This window comes from Ustilago hordei, assembly GCF_900519145.1.
Source record: "Ustilago hordei strain Uho2 genome assembly, contig: UHO2_contig_04, whole genome shotgun sequence".
Taxonomy (NCBI): domain Eukaryota; kingdom Fungi; phylum Basidiomycota; class Ustilaginomycetes; order Ustilaginales; family Ustilaginaceae; genus Ustilago; species Ustilago hordei.
The window spans coordinates 1,244,794-1,262,174 of NW_024545261.1; the positions used below are offsets into that span (position 1 = coordinate 1,244,794).

The 17,381-nt window shown below is 48.8% G+C and overlaps 3 protein-coding genes across 3 annotated transcripts; 1 reads left to right on the forward strand and 2 right to left on the reverse strand.

The window, feature by feature from the left end:
* Nucleotides 1–1,974: 1,974 nt before the first annotated feature.
* UHO2_02758 (uncharacterized protein) lies at nt 1,975–4,623 on the reverse strand (the record flags this gene model as incomplete). Its single annotated transcript, XM_041555546.1, has 1 exon — nt 1,975–4,623. One exon carries the CDS (start codon nt 4,621–4,623, stop codon nt 1,975–1,977), a length of 2,649 nt encoding a protein of 882 aa, XP_041411480.1.
* A 482-nt stretch (nt 4,624–5,105) lies between these two features.
* On the reverse strand, nt 5,106–6,527 carry UHO2_02759 (uncharacterized protein; the record flags this gene model as incomplete). The annotated part of the gene is made up of 2 exons (XM_041555547.1): nt 5,106–6,298; nt 6,449–6,527. The coding sequence occupies 2 exons, from the start codon at nt 6,525–6,527 to the stop codon at nt 5,106–5,108; spliced, it is 1,272 nt and encodes a 423-aa protein (XP_041411481.1).
* Nucleotides 6,528–15,688: 9,161 nt separating this feature from the next.
* On the forward strand, nt 15,689–17,302 carry UHO2_02760 (uncharacterized protein; the record flags this gene model as incomplete). The annotated part of the gene is made up of 1 exon (XM_041555548.1): nt 15,689–17,302. The coding sequence occupies one exon, from the start codon at nt 15,689–15,691 to the stop codon at nt 17,300–17,302; it is 1,614 nt and encodes a 537-aa protein (XP_041411482.1).
* Nucleotides 17,303–17,381: the final 79 nt, after the last annotated feature.

Here is a 17,381-nt window from a genome sequence, read left to right on the forward strand (position 1 = left end):
ACCCGAAAGCTACCAGTTTGGGTGATTTCAACCAGTTTCAGTGAGCACTCTTGAGTATGTGCCTATTGGCCACTTTCACTGAGACTGCTTGAAGGATTGTTTGTTTGATGGGTTTTGTCAGGGGTCTCGCGCCTGAAACCCAGGTCGGTCTGTCGAGATACTCGGTGACTATCAAACTGTGTGACAGCTATTGTCTTGGTATCGGTGACTATCAAGTTGCACAGTGACAGCAGGTGGCATTCGTTGTATATACTATCGTAGGTTTCGGCTGACCTCTGTGGACACTCCATTCAGGGGTAGCTCGGCACGACCAATAGCAAGGTGTAGGTTGTGATGACACCAAGGGTCTGGTGTGAGTGTTGATGATGATGAGGTTGATGGTGTTGATGATGATGAGGTTGATGGTGTTGATGATGAGATTGGTGGTGTTGATGATAATGAGGTTGATGGTGTTGGTGATAAGGTTGGTGGCATCAACACAAGTGTCCAGTGTGTTGACTTGATGCTTGAAGTGATCCCCAGACTGCAGTGGACTACTGCCTTCAGTTCTATCTTGATCCGGACTGCTAACCTGCTATGGGTGCCTTCGGATGTCAGGTAGTGGTGATACAACACACACACTATGATGAGGAGCAACCTTGATAGATTGCTGCTATGCTGACTGAAACTAATATATACTTATGCTGAAGTGATAACTAGTTATGGTGAGTAGAGTGGATGAGGATCCACTCGGCCTATGGTGATGAGAAAGCATGGTTATATACCTCTTCACAGCTTTGCCAGCGATGCTGCTCCTGCTCTCTCTCCAGAGAGTACCTTCTTCATCGAGTACTGCTCAGGGGCCTCTTCTGCTTGGCACCCCTGTGCCTCTTGAGTGGTGTCAACTCCTTCGACACTGCTCCTCCTCCTCATGACCTGGTGTCGACTCCTTCGACACTGCTCCTCTTCCTCAGGACCTGCTTGCCAGTGTCCTATGACTCTTGTCTCTCGAGCCCCTGAGTGGTAACCATCTGAGCTTGGTCCTCTTCGTGGCTGTGCCTGCTCCTTGAGCTTGGTCCTCCTTGTGGCTGTGCCTGGCCCTCCTTGCATGTGGCTTGGTTCTCCTTTGCATGTGAGTCCATAGGAGTCCATGGTCTCCATGGAGACTGCACTATGACCATGCTCTCTACTGGTATCGACTAGGTCTTCGATACCTGTGCTCCTTCCATATGAACCAGTGACCCTCCTGCTTCTTGAGCATCCAGGCCCATGACACTACCCCCCTCTTAAGAGCCGAGCTCCGTCGAGGCATGCTCTGGTCTGGTTCATGCTGACTCCTCCTCCTCCTCCTCCTCGACAACATCACCAACATCATCCTTCCTCTTCCTCTCTCTACTCCTCCTGTTCTCTCCTCCTTTCTCTACTTTGTCTACTCGCTCGTCCCCCCTCCGACACCTCATACTCCTGGATGAGGTCGGGGCAGTTGAGGTTCTCTACTGGTTCCCATGAAGCAGCTTCTTCTGAGTACCCTCTCCACAACACTTTGTACTCTGTAGTCCCATTGTGTGAACGTTTGTTGATGAGTGCTTCGACTTCGAAGTCAAGGTCCTCATCTGGAAGTGATGGTATGGTGGGCTGTTCAGCACATTGAGGGAGAGAACTTGTTCTTGCTGGCTCGAGCATGGAGACATGGAACACATCATGCACCCTAAGGTTTGCTGGCAATGTGATTCAATAAGCTCGGTGTCCTACCTGTTCCTGAACTGGGTAGGGTCCTGCAAACTGGGTATCTAACTTGGGTGTGGGTCTCCTTGTCTTCCAGTTTCGACAGTTGATATAGACCATATTGCCCACCTTAAACTTGATGTCCTTGTGCTTCCTGTTATACTGGTCTACTGATCTACATTGTGCCTCTCTGATCTGCTCCTGGAGGTACTTGCAATGCTCCTTTCCATCCATGAGGTACTCGAAGCAACCTGGATCATTGACTCCTAGTCATTGAGGGATGTCAGGATGAGCTTTGGGGTTCCATCCATAGCATGCAAAGAATGGTGAGACACCAATGCTGTTGTGGACTGTGTTGTTGTACACAAAGGCTGCAGTGTCCAGCAGGTTGGCCCAGTCATCCTGCTCATAGTTGCAGTACATCCTTAGGTATTGCTCTATGACCTGATTGACCCTCTCTGTCTGACCATCAGTTTGAGGATGGTAAGCCATGCTAAGTGAGTGCTTCACACCCATTTGTTCTGCAAATGCCTTCCATGCTCCTGATATGAACTGCCTGCCTCGGTCCGAGACCATGTGATCTGGGTATCCGGAAAGTCTAACCATGTGTCCGTATAGCAACACTGCAGTCTGTTTGGCCGTGACTGTCTTATGGGTTGGAGCTAGTATGGCAAACTTGGTTAACCTGTCAACAATGACTAAGATAGAGTCATAGGTCTTGGAGTCATACTTCTTCGATGGTGGTAGTCCTTTGATGAAGTCAAGGGATATGGAGCCCCAGGGCCTGTCTGGTGTTGCTAGTGGCTGTAGCAAACCATATGGACGATGACGAGGAGCTTTGTACCTAGCACATACAGGACAACTTGCTACATAGTCTGCAATCCAAGCTGTCATGTTTGGCCACCAGTAATGTCGTTGAGCTGCCTTGATGGTAGCATCTCTTCCTACGTGTCCAGCAGTGATACCATCATGGCATTGGGTCATCACCATGAATCGCAGATGCTCTACAGAGAGAGACTGTCCATCTACCTCTTTGGCACTCCTTGAGTGTCGGTTGTTGGTCCTCCCTGGCATGATTACTTTGGGGATAACCAACCTTCCTCCACTGTACCATAGGTCGTCCTTGAGCTCGAAGGGCTTCTTCCTATGTATCTCCTGTAGCTCTTGGTCTAAAGGCTGGAAGATCTTGACCAGGTCTTTGAGACCTTTTGATGCTATGGACTCCATCGAGATCATGGGGGCCACTAGGAGCGAGTCATGGTCTGCTGTCTCCTTGAACACTCGAGGAGGCAGTAGTTGCCTCACATTGTGATCCTGCTCTTCACCGGCTGGTTGCATGTCTGTCCTTCTGGTGAGAGCATCGGGTTCACCACCTTTGTCTCCTGGTCGATACTGCAATATGAAGTCGAAGTCTGCTAGTAGTATTGCCCATCGAGCTTGTCGGCCTGTGATGCGTCTCTGTGACTTGAAGTACTTGAGGGCTTCATGGTCAGTGAGGATGACCAGTTGGTTCGGTAGTCCAGCTAGCATGTGTCGCCACTGAGTGAGGCAGGCGACCACAGCTAGGAGCTCCTTATCATGGATCTCATAGTTCTTCTCGGCAGAAGACATCTTCCTAGAGTAGAAGGCCACTGGATGCCATCGTCCTTCATGCTCCTGCTTGAGTACTCCTGCTATAGCAAAGTCACTTGCATCAGTCTCCAACCTTGTTGGAAGGTGGTAGTCGAAGTGCTGAAGCACTCCTGCTGATGTGAAGGCCTGGATGAGCTTGTGGAAGGCCTGTTGGGCCTCCTCTGGTAGCTCGAACTTCTTGAACCGTTCTATAGGCTTTACCAGTGCTGTCAAGGGCTTGGCTATGCGAGCAAAGTGGGCTATGAACCTTCGATAGAAGTTGGCAAAACCCAGGAACCTCTGGATGTCATGGATTGACTCCGGCATTGGCCACTCCTTGACAGTGCGCACCTTTTCTGGGTCCATCTCTATGCCTGTTGGCTTGATGATGTACCCCAGGAACTCAACTGTCTTGGTGTGGAACTCACACTTTGACAGCTTAGCAAAGAGCCTGTTGCTCCTTAAGCGAGTGAGGACCTCAGTGACATGCTTCACATGTGCTTCTTCAGTGTCACTGAAGATCAGGAAGTCATCTAGGTATACTACCACATATATCCCAATGATGTCTCGGAAGATGTCATTGATGAATGACTGGAAGTGAGCCGGAGCATTGGCTAGGCCAAAGGGCATCACTAGGTACTCATAGAGTCCCAACTGAGTGCCAAAAGCTGTCTTCCATTCATCTCCTTTAGCAATCCGGATGAGGTTGTATGCTGCTCTAAGGTCTAGCTTGGTATAGATCCTTGCCTTCCTGAGTAAGAACAGCTGCTCCTCGATGAGGGGCAATGGTGCCCTGTTCTTGACAGTGATCTCGTTGAGACCTCTGTAGTCCACACAGAGTCTGAGACCTCCATCCTTCTTTGGTACGAAGAGCACTGGTGATCGTGCCGGGCTCTTCGATGGTCTTATGAACCCCTTCTCGAGGTTCTCATCCAAGTATCTCCTCAACTCAGACATCTCCTTGGGTCCCTTAAGGTATAGGGGCCCTTGAGGTGGCTTACCTCCTTCTATCAACTCGAGGTGGAGATCATGCTCGGTATGATGGGGCAGCTTGTCTGCTTCCACCTCATCAAACACATCTCGCAGGTGTTGGTATGGCTTTGGTATGTCTGCAGCCGTCACCACCTTATCTACCTCCACCTCCATCTCGACTCCTTTGTCTGCGCCTGTAGGTACAAAACCAAAGGCTGGGAGTGATGATGGTGGCTCCTCTAACAGCATGAACCCTATGGGTCCATCTTCCAGAGCTGCTCGTAGTATGCGCTCTGCTGAGACAAACTCGTTACCATGAAGGGTTGGTCTCCTCATGGTTAGGTCCCCTGCTCTTGCTGCTTCAGGGGGTCTCCTTGGGGGTCAGTCCTGCTCCTGAGTCTTGAACTCCAGCTGGCCCGTATCCCATTGTATGGTGGGTTTGAGCCTCTGTAGCTCAGTGAACCCCAGGATGAGGTCATAGTCAGCAGTGTCGGCTACTGAAGCTTCGACCACACCCAGATTGTGTGTACCAATAGATACCTGCATGCTCGCAGAACTATTGATGGAGAGTTGGTGTCTGGTGACACCATGGATCAATCTTGTTTTTATGGGTTTTGTGGGTATTTGGTACTTACTAATGAAAGAATCTGAGACTATGGACAAACCAGCACTGGTATCAGCTAGTATCCGAGCAGGATGGTCTTGAACCATTCCAGAAAGCTCCAGTACTGCTTTGCCTCCACTGGTAGAGAAACATACTTGACAATCTTGATATATACAGAGTGATGGCGAGGAGGTTTGTAGAGCAATGCATGCCATCAGTGCATCACCCCACTGACGTTTCCCTCATTGTCGTCATCATCATGCTCCTCCTTGTGATCAGGGTCCATGGGTTGCTGGTATGAGCTGAGGTCCATGGCCTCGGGGTCACCCATCTCAGTGCTGCCTGTGTGGCCATCTCCTGAGTCGGTGGCCTCCTCGAAGGGGTCTGCTGTGGTGACCATAACCTTTGATCCCATGGGTCGAGAGCTAAGAGGGTCTACCCTCCTGCTGGGGCAGTCTCTGGCCCAATGGCCGATACCCTTGCATACATGACAGGTGTTGGTACCTGATGGAGCAGGGCTTCCTTGCTTCGAGGTTTGGGTGGATTGGTGAGGAAGGGGTCGATTAGTTGGTCGATTTAGGTTTTGGGTAGTTGCTTGTGCTGGTGATCGAGCTGGATAAGGTTGAGGGGGTTGACATATGGGAATTGAACTTTGAATTGGCCAAGACCCAGTTCTTAGTGGAGGTGATGTGGCATTTGGGAGTGAGTGTCTAGCTGAGGACTGCTGTAGTAGCATCCTCTGTCGATTGATCTCCTCAACCTCTCGGTACCACTCCCATCTCTTCCCAGGTGGGTTCCTCTCAAACTTCTCCTGTATGCTGCAAGTGAGACTACCTTGGAAGAGATCAATCACTAGCTCATTGTCATCTAGGTTGACCTGTCCCTCCAAGTCTCTGAACCACTCTACATGATGTGTGGTGGCACCAGGAGCATCACTTGAGAGTCTGAGAGCCAACAGCTTGTTGTATGCCTCCATCCTAGCATTGCATGGGTTGAACTGCTCTGACAGTCGCTCTGTGAAGTAGTGCCAATCATTGAACAACCTTCCTTCTCTAGCTCTATCAATATGGAGCTTGGAGGTCCACCACTCTTGTGCTGTCCCTTCCAGTTGAGCACCCATGTGATTGATCATCCTAGACTGCTCATACACCTGGTTGAACTTAAACCATGCTTTGGCTTCTAGAATGAAGATCTCCACATCTTGGGGATTGAACTTTGGAAATGGGGTGGCAATGGGCTTCGACCTCTCTGTCATGATGCTGGTGTCCTCCTCTTGGTCCAGGGGGTAAGGGTCCATCCTGGTCCTGCTGTAGGGGTCCACCTTAGTCTTGACATATCTTGGCCCAGTAGGTGAAGCATACTTCTCATAGTTGATGTCATCCTGCTCATCCAGGTTGACAAATGAGACTGATCATCTTGGTCGTGGAGCTGGAGTAGGAGTATGTGGGTCTCCTATCATAGACTCATCTCCTCCTCCTGCTTGGTCTTCTGAGTGAGAGAGGTCAATCGTCTCCTCCCTGCTCAGATGAGCTCATTGTAGTCGTTCCTCTCATTGACCCTGCCTGGTAAGCTCTAGCTGGGCTTCCAATAGAGTGAGTAGTCTATTGAGCTTATTGTTGAGGTCTGGATCTGTCATGGTGATCATGAGGAGCTGCTTGAACAATCCACTCTAATGTCAGGTGTCTCGCACCTGAAACCCAGGTCGGTCTGTCGAGATTCTTGGTGACTATCAAACTGTGCAACAGCTATTGTCTCAGTATTGGTGTTGATGAGCTAGTCACTCGGCGACTATCAAATTGTGTGATGACAGCAGGTGGTGTTCATTGTATATACTATCATAGGTTTCGGCTGACCTCTGTGGACACTCCATTCAGGGGTAGCTCGACACAATCAATATCAATGCATAGGTTATGATGACACCAAGGTCTGGTGTGAGTGTTGATGATGATGAGGTTGATGGTGTTGGTGATAAGGTTGGTGAATGTTGATGATAATGAGGTTGATGGTGTTGGTGATAAGGTTGGTGGTGTCAACATGAGTGTCCAGTGTGTTGACTGATGCTTGAGGTGATCCCTGGACCACAGTGGACTACTGCCTTTGGTTCTATCTTAATCCGGACCACTGACCTGCTATGGGTTGCCTTTGGACATCAGGTAGTGGTGATACAACACATGCACTATGATGAGGAGCAACCTTGATAGATTGCTGCTATGCTGACTGAAACTAATATATACTTATGCTGAAGTGATAACTAGTTATGATGTGTGTAGAGTGGATGAGGATCCACTTGACCTTTGATGATGAGAAAGCATGGTTATATATCTCTTCACAGTGTCACCAGTGATGCTGCTCCTGCTCTCTCTCCAGAGAGTACCTTCTTCATCGAGTACTGTACAGGGGGCCCCTCTGGCACCACTCCTGTCCTCCTTGAGCTATCGACTCCTTCGACACTGCTCCTCCTCCTTGCTATCCTGCTTGCTTGGCACCCTTGTGCCTCTTGAGCTGTGTCGACTCCTTCGACACTGCTCCTCCTCCTTTGACTGGTGATGGTTCCTTTGACTCTTGTCTCTCGAGCCCCTGAGTGGTAACCATCTGCATGCTCCTTGAGCTTGGTCCTCTTCATGGCTGTGCCTGGCCCTCCTCGCATATGGGCTCAGTCCTCCTTTGCATGTGAGTCTTTAGGAGTCCATGGTCTCCATGGAGACTGCACTATGACCATGCTCACCACTGGTATCGACTAGATCTCCAATACCTGTGCTCCTTCCATATGAACCAGTGACCCTCCTGCTTCCTGAGCATTCAGGCCCATGACAAGATTCAGCTGTGCAAGCTCACATGAGATCAGCAATGTCTTCTCATTTCTTGGAAGCCAAGGTTTTCTTCATAGGGGAGCTGATGCCAGTGCTTTCAGGTTCTTGATCAACACCAAAGGCAGTGCTAGCCAAACAATTGCATGGAGCAGCAGCTGGTGAACCAAAGGGATTGGACAAAGTGGATGGGGAGGGGAAGGCACTAGACAACAAAGAGAGGACTCTTGGCCCAATGGGATCATCAGGAGCACCTTCAGCAAGGCTTTCAAGGCCAGGAATTGAGTGACACAAAGGGAACAGATTGTTGTCTTCTTCCATGGCATTGCCTGTATCACCATTGCTGGACAGTGAGGCTTGAAGAGGATCATAGGCACCACTAGTCACAAGGGTGACAGGGCCAACAGATGGGCGCTTTGACAATATCTTATGAAACATCTCGAACCAGGGATACTTGGTGACTGCAGCCAAGTGAGATGCAAAGTCCTAATCCATACTGTCAGAGGTCGCATGCCCAAAACCTGATATCTGTAATAGAAACGCATCTATTACGAAACCTGTCGAGATATGCAACAATGCTAGAGGTATTATGATTCTTGTCAAGATATGTAGTAGAGACATCTCTATTACTTTTCTTGCCCAAAGATGCAGTAATGGTTTTACTATTGCAGGTTTCAACTAACCACTGTGGACACTTTGTCCAGAGGTAGCTCAGCATGATCAATAACTTGAATGTATTGCAAGTCACCAAGGTCTGGTGTGATTGAGATAGTTGATGTTGTCAACACAAGTGTCCAGTGTGTCGACTGAATGCTTGAGGTGATTCCCAGACTGCAGCAGACAACTGCCTTTGGTTCTATCTTTATCCAGACTGCTGGTTTGCTATGAACCGCCTGTCAGAGGTCATGCACCTGAAACCTGAAATCTGTGATAGAGTTGTGTCTATTACAAATTCTGTCGAGTTATGCAACAATGCTTGTGGTATTACAATTCTTGGCAAGATATGTAGTAGAGTTGTCTTTATCACTTTTCTCGTTCAGAACTGTAGTAATGGTTTTGCTATTGCAGGTTTCGACTGACCACTGTGGACACTCTGTCCAGAGGTAGCTCAGCATGATCAATAACTGATTTGGACTGGTACTGACACCAAGGTCTGGTGTGAGCAATATGATTTGTGGTGCTGACATGAGTGTCCAGTGTGTCAACTGTAAGCTTGAGGTGATCCCCAGACCACAGTGGACGACTGCCTTTGGTTCTATCTTATCTGGACTGCAGGTTTGCTATGAACCACCTTTGGACATCAGTGAGCAGTGATATGACACATGCACTGCAATGAGAGCAATCTACTTGATTGTGACTATGCTGACTGAAACTAATGTACTTGATGTAGAAGTGATACTAGTTATTATGGTGTAGAGTGGATGAAGATCCACTCACTTGCTATGACGAGGAGCATGGTTATATACCATGCCTGCAGCATTGCCCATGACACTGCTCCTCCTCCTCGTCCCTCCTATCTGTCCTTCTTGAACTAGGTGTCAATTTCCTCAACACTGCTCTTCCTCTTCATAACCTGTTTGCCAGTGTCCTGGTCACAGCTCTTCTTCCTCCCACTGGCAACAGTTCTCCTGGTCTTCATCTTGTGACCCCTGAGTGGTAACCAGCTGTATGCTTCTGAGCTCAGTCCCCTTCTTGGCAAAGCTTGGTCCCCTTCACATGTGAAGTTTGCCTTACGACTGTCTTTGCCACTGATCTCTGTGGAATCTGCCATACAATCATGCTTACTGCAGATCCTGGTGGGATTTGTGATATCAACTTTGCTTGTGCTGATCTAGGTGAGATCTGTCATAGAGCCATCTCTACCACAGATCTCAGTGAACTCTGCTGCAAATCCTACAATCTGCCCAATTCCTTGATTCCTGTGCTCCCTTCATATGAGTTTGATGGATCTTCCTACTTCTTGCACATCCAGCCCCATGACACCGCCTTTGGACGTCAGGGAGTGGTGATACAACACACGCGCTATGATGGAAGCAATCTACTTGATTGCGACTTTGCTGACTGTAACTAAGGTATACTTAAGTGAAGTGATAACTAGTTGTGTATGGTGTAGAGTGGATGGAGATCCACTTGACTGCTATGATGGGGAGCATGGCTATATAACTATTTGCCAAGTGTCACCAGTGACACTTGCCCCTGCTCTGAAAGACTTCCTCCAACACTGTTCCTCCTCCCTTGTCCTGCCTGTCTTACAATACCACTTCTTAGCACTGCTTCTCTTGCCCCTTGTGGATGGAGAGTCTTTGTGCTGCTTCACTACTGGATAGGGGCCTTTCCCACCTCATCTGAATGGCAACCTGCCCCACCTTTCATCTCACCCATCCTCCTGCTCTGAGTTCATTGTGGAGTCAGCCCCCTGTTTCATCAGGGTGGTGTCAGGGGGTCCTTGCCACTCATCTCCAATGGATCTGTCATACAATCCTCCTTGTCCCTAATCTCTGTGGAATATGTAATGTCAGGGGTCTCGCACCTGAAACCCAGGTCGGTCTGTCGAGATACTCGGTGACTATCAAACTGTGTGACAGCTATTGTCTCGGTATTGGTGACTATCAAGTTGCACAGTGACAGCAGGTGGCATTCATTGTATATACTATTGTAGGTTTTGGCTGACCTCTGTGGACACTCCGTTCAGGGGTAGCTCAGCACAATCAATATCAATACTTTGGTTATGATGACACCGAGGTCTGGTGTGAGTGTTGATGATGATGAGGTTGATGACATTGGTGATAAGGTTGGTGAGTGTTGATGATAATGAGGTTGATGGTGTTGGTGATAAGGTTGGTGGTGTCAACACGAGTGTCCAGTGTGTTGACTTTGACACTTGAAGTGATCCCCGGACCGCAGTGGACTACTGCCTTTGGTTCTATCTATATCTGGACCGCTAACCTACTATGGGGCGCCTACAGACGTCAGGTAGTGGTGATACAACACACACACTATGATGAGGAGCAACCTTGATAGATTGCTGCTATGCTGACTGAAACTAATATATACTTATGCTGAAGTGATAACTAGTTATGGTGAGTAGAGTGGATGAGGATCCACTTGACCTATGATGATGAGAAAGCATGGTTATATACCTCTTCACAGCATTGCCAGCGATGCTGCTCCTGCTCTCTCTCCAGAGAGTACCTTCTTCATTGAGTACTGCTCAGGGGCCTCTCCTGCTTGGCACCCCTGTGCCTCTTGAGTGGTGTCGACTCCTTCGACACTGCTCCTCCTCATGACCTGTGACAGTTCCTTTGACTCTTGTCTCTCGAGCCCCTGAGTGGTAACCATCTGAGCTTGGTCCTCTTCGTGGCTGTGCCTGCTCCTTGAGCTTGGTCCTCCTCGTGGCTGTGCCTGGCCCTCCTCGCATGTGGCTCGTGTCCTCCTTTGCATGTGAGTCCGTAGGAGTCCATGGTCTCCATGGAGACTGCACTATGACCATGCTCTCTCCTGGTATCGACTAGATCTTCGATACCTGTGCTCCTTCCATATGAACCAGTGACCCTCCTGCTTCTTGAGCATCTAGGCCCATGACAACTGTCACCGGTCAAAGGAGAAGGAGCAGTGTATAGGACACTCGCAGGCAGGTCCTGAGGAAGAGGAGCAGTGTCGAAGGAGTCGACACCAGGTCATGAGGAGGAGGAGCAGTGTCGAAGGAGTCGACACCACTCAAGAGGCACAGGGGTGCCAAGCAGGAGAGGCCCCTGAGCAGTACTCAATGAAGAAGGTACTCTCTGGAGAGAGAGCAGGAGCAGCATCGCTGGCAATGCTGTGAAGAGGTATATAACCATGCTTTCTCATCATCATCATAGGTCGAGTGGATCCTCATCCACTCTACTCACCATACAACTAGTCAATACTTTAGAAACACAAGTACTCATTAGTTACAGTCAGCATAGCAGCAATCTATCAAGGTTGCTCCTCATCGTAGTGTGTGTGTTGTATCACCACTACCTGACGTCTGTAGGCGCCCCATAGTAGGTTAGCGGTCCAGATATAGATAGAACCAAAGGCAGTAGTCCACTGCGGTCCGGGGATCACTTCAAGTGTCAAAGTCAACACACTGGACACTCGTGTTGACACCACCAACCTTATCACCAACACCATCAACCTCATTATCATCAACACTCACCAACCTTATCACCAATGTCATCAACCTCATCATCATCAACACTCACACCAGACCTTGGTGTCATCATAACCGAAGTATTGATATTGATTGTGCTGAGCTACCCCTGAACAGAGTGTCCACAGAGGTCAGCCAAAACCTACGATAGTATATACAATGAACGCCACCTGCTGTCACTGTGCAACTTGATAGTCACCAATACCGAGACAATAGCTGTCGCACAGTTTGATAGTCACCAAGTATCTCGACAGACCGACCTGGGTTTCAGGCGCGAGACCCCTGACAGTTACGCTCAAACTTTTCTTGCAGACTACATGTGAGACTGCCTCTGAACAAGTCAATGATAAGTTCATTATCATCCAGATTGACTTGTCCTTCCAAGTCTCTGAAATGTTCCACATGGCATGTGGTGGCACTGGGTGCATCGCTAGTGAGCTTGAGAGCCAACAGCTTGTTGTAGGCTTCCATTCTAGCATTCTGGGGATTGAATTGTTCTGACAGCCGTTCTGTAAAGTAGTGCCAGTCATTGAATAACCTCCCTTCATGTGCCCTGTCAATTTGGAGCTTGGAGGTCCACCACTCCTGTGCATTCCCTTCCAATTGAGAGCCCATGTGGTTGATCATTCTTGTTTGCTCATATACCTGATTAAACTTAAACCAGGCTTCAGCTTCGAGAATGAATATCTCCACATCTCGCGGATTAAACTTAGGAAAGGGTGTGGCGATTGGCTTTGATTGAGAGAGATCTGCCAATACACTAGGATCCTCCTCCAAGTCTGGGGCATAAGGTTCCATCCTAGTCCTACTATATGGATCCACCCTGGGTTTGTAGTACCTTGGCCCAGTGGGTGATGCATACTTTTCATAATTAACATCGTCTTGCTCATCTATGGCCATGAACAAGACTGATCATCTTGGTCGTGATGCTGGTGTAGGAGTCTGAGGGTCTCCTAGCATGGATTCATCTCCTCCTGCTTGATCTTCTGATTGCAAGAACTCAATCATCTCTTCTCTGCTTAGGTGAGCATGGCGAAGTCGCTCTTCTCATTGGCCTTGCCTGGTGAGCTCGAGTTGAGCTTCCAATAGTGCTAGAAGCTGGTTGAGCTTATCATTGAGGCCTTGGTCTGTCATCATGATCGTGGGGTGCTGCTTGAATGATCCACTCTAATGTCAGCAGTTGCATGCCTGAAACCTGAGATCTGTGGTAGTATTGATACTATCACCGATTCTGTTGAATTATGCAACAGTGCTAATGGTATTTCGATTCTTAGTGAAATATGCGACAGAACCATCTCTGCCGCTTTTCTCATTAGAATCTGTAGTTGTATTATCGCTATGACAGATTTCGACTAACTGCTGTGGACACTCCGTCCAGAGGTAGCTTGGCACGATCAGACTACAATATGACTCTAAGTGAGCTCAATGTTGACACCAATGGTCTGGTGTGAGTATGGATTGATGATGCTGACACAAGTGTCCAGTGTGTTGGCTAGCACTTGAAGTGATCCCCGGGCCACAGTGGACATCTGCCTTCAGTTCTATTGTTATCCAGACTGCTGGTTGCTACGAACCACCTTCAGACATCAGGAAATGGTGATACAACACATGCACTTCGATGAGGAGCAATCTGTTGATTACTACTTATGCTGACTGTGAACTAATGTTACTTATTGCTTGAAGTAATACTAGTTTGTTTGATGAGTAGAGTGGATGAGGATCCACTCAACCATTTGTGATGAGGAGGTAGGACTATATACCTCTTCGCAGCATCATCAGTGACACTGCTCCTGCTCCCTCTCTCCAGAGGGTACCCTCTTCATCGAGTACTGCACAGGGATCTCCAAGGAGGCACCTCCTCCATATCAAACCTTGTCCCTCCTGTCTTTCCTGAGCTGTGTTGACTTCATCAACACTGCTCCTCCTCTTCATGTCCCTTTCGCTGGTGTCCTATACACAGATCTCCTTCCTTTGCCTGGTGACAGTTCTCTTCTACTCCTGTCCTGTGGCCCCTGAGTGGTAACTGACCGCGTGTTGCTGAGCTCGGTCCCTCTCATGTGTGAATCATCATACAGACATCCTTACTACCGATCTCCACGGAATCTGCCACATGATCTCGCTTGCTGCAGATTCTGGTGGGATTCGTGATATCAACGATGCTCATGCCAATTTCGCTGTGGTCTGCCATAGAGCTGATTCTATTGCCGATCTCAGTGAGCTCTGTCGCAGCTCCTACGATCTACCCGATTCCACGATTCCTGCACTACCTTCATATGAACTTCGGTCTTTCCTCGTTCTGCGCACCCAGGCCCATGACAGCCTGGAAGTCAGTGACACAAAAATGCATATCATTGTCTGCCATTGAGGTGGAGTTCATTGCAGCCACAGAAACAACATGTGAGGTGCTCTTCCTCAAGCAGCTGCTATGCTCGATTGGCATTGCCACAGGCACCCTGATGGTCTACTCAGACAACACTGGTTGCATACAGGTTAGTAAAGACCCAGCACAGCACTGGAAGCTTAAGCACATCAACACCAAGTATCACTTCATCTGTAACAATGTCCAAGAGGGAAGGGTGCAGATCAAGTATGTGGACACCACAAGAAATCTGGCAGATGTACTCACAAAGCCAATTGGGAGACAGGCAATGCAGCAAGCAAGATCTGGGCTACACCTGCAAATACTGGCAGCAGCATATGAAATGGAGTCCCTGAGCTATGCGATGGTGTTGAAGAATGGAGGACATACCTTGAAACAACAGCATAGTGAACAGGGTACATATGCTGTTGAGGGGGGGGAGTTGAAGTAGATAAAGCTACACAAAGTGTAGAGACCATGAAGGTAGTGCTTATGGCCAAGTAAAAGGCTTGAGCATCCGAGCACAGGCTGCATGTGTCACAACCTACTCAAGACAAATGCTTTGTTTTGCTCTGCAGTCGATGCGGCTCTCTGCCACTCCTCTTTTGTATATATATATAGACTCCTTTTCACTCCTCGCTCTCTCTCTCTCCCATCTATCATCATCAATTATACGAAAACTTCAACTTGCTGCAACTGTCCAGCTGAAGCAGTGTTTTCAAAAATTAGAGTATTTTCCAAAATGGCAGAGCTTATGTAAGAAATGAATATTTGACACAAGTGAAAACTCAAAAAAAAAACATGAGTTTCCAAAAAAAAAAAAAAAAAAAAAAAAAAAAAAAAAAAACTGAAACCCCCTACTGGTTTCAGGTGCGCGACTGCTTACAGATAGCCACACTCGGTATCAGCTTCAGAGATGTATATATATTTAGCTCGAGAACACTAGGTTCTCGCCATGTTCACTTAGTCAATTGAGTATATATGTTTCTGTCTAAACCAGCAGTGACATCGTACTTAGACTCTCCCCGATCGCCAGTTATCGGGACTCAAACGTCTTCACTTTTCAACATTTTCTACACCTCTCTCTCTCTTTGGAATCACAACAATTTTGTTGTGTGACACTGCGACTGGTCAGAGTGGCGATCGGGCAGCCAAACACACACACACACACACACACACACACACACACACACACACACACACACACACACACACACACACACTCAGCCGTAGTCTCTACTCATGTCTCCACTCTCTTCCATCATCTTCCTTCACCCTCATCTCAACCATCTCGTAGCCTAAAGTAGATCATCGCTGCTGTACTTCTTCCTCGGTGGAGGAGGATACAAGCCTGACGTCGCGGGCCTCACCTTCCACTCAACACCTTCATTCCCCCAATCTGTGCCCCCTTCGAATAGTTCAGGCCTCGACTCGCATTCTTACCAGTCACATTGAGCATGTCCGTATCAGGCCTCTTTTCGGTCATGTCCGCCTCGCCATCCCGATCATCTTCGCCAGCTGTGACTGCAAATCCCAATCACCAGATACCCTTCAACAGTGCTCCTGTCCATCATGCTCCCAGTCCACTGGGCTTCGGCTTTGGCTTTGGATCTTCCTTTGGAGGTAACAATGGCTCACCAGCCCCGACATCCAGCGCATCGCCCATGTTTGGTTTCGGAAGTGCATCGACGTCCTCCGCCTTGCCATCTGCGTCATCACCTTCAAGACGTTCAGAGGCGAAGCGCAGGCGGGACTCTGAAGATGCAGATGAAGATGTTGACGATGATGAGGACATGGGACACTCACAACAGCGCTCTCGACTCGGCTCCGATTCTTTCAATCCTTCCCATGAGCAGAAGCGTATGGTCTTGCCAAAACGCATTCGTGCTGGACTCGGCTTTGGACCGATGATGAACCATGCCGAACCATTCCACCTCCAACACTCGCCCACACAACAAGCTGCGGCATGCACATCAGCATCATCCTCAGCCTTCTCTCCACAGACATCAGCACACGTCGCGCAGACGAATGCATATCACGCATCGCCATCCGGTACAAAACGACAAGCGTTGGGGCAGACCAACCGCGTCGGAATGTCCGGTATCGACGTAGACATTGGCAAGATGCTCGCTTCCATGGACAAGCCATCACTTCTGTCCATGCTCAGCTCACTTCTCTCGCAGTCTAAGGACGCTACTCTGCCAGCACAAATCCTTTCACTTCTACCCACCCCATCGCTTGATTCGGTCGATGCCTCGCTCGACGAGCTGGAGAAAGCCATTCGATCAGCCATCCCTTTCGTTGCAGACGGCAGCTCAGCAAGACATGAATACACTTGGTCAAGGTTAAGAACTCCTGTTGCAGCTTTTGTTGATGCTGCGTTAGGGTATTTGCCTTTCTTCGTGACTGAGTTGGAAGCGGATAAGGAAGAGAGGCTGCGTGCAGACCGAGGCTTGCAGGCTGACAGGGAAGAAGTCCACCCTGCGACGACGTTCACATTCTTGCTTATGCTTACAACTAGGGTGTTGCGGATTGAAGCCTTGCTGCCATCCGTAACCAAGTCCAGTCTGGCGTTCAATCTCTTCACCGCTTCCAGCCAGCCTTCTTTCGGGTTCAACAACTCATCCGCACAGATGTCGCCAACGAAAGCAGATGCGTACGGCAAGCATAGCAACTTGGCCTACCTTCTCGGTAACGAGTTCTCCTCACCTTCTTCGCCCGATGCACTGATGACAGTGCTCATGCCTGCAATCCTTAAGCAGTGGACAACGCTGTTGCATAGGTTGGATAAGGCGGTGAATGGGGACGGGAGGATGTTCAGTCAGGAGATGGTTCTTACTTGGGCTCGTGGGCTGGAAGCTACAGGTTCCAATGGGAGGAAGGACGTGGAGATGAAAGCGGAAGAGGTATTGATCAGAAAAGCGATGGATGAGGTCAGGAATCGTCTTGAGAGAGATCTAGCTTGGCTTGTTGGTGGTGTGCAGCATCAAACTCAGACGGCAAGAGGATCGACGAGGAAGGAAAAGAGAGGAAGGGGGAGTAGTATGAGTGATGGCGAGGAGGAGCTTTGATCGCCATCACCCTTCGAGTTACATATCTATTGGTTACTTTGTTCTGTCTAGACTCACGAACGTCTTATTTTATGCATAT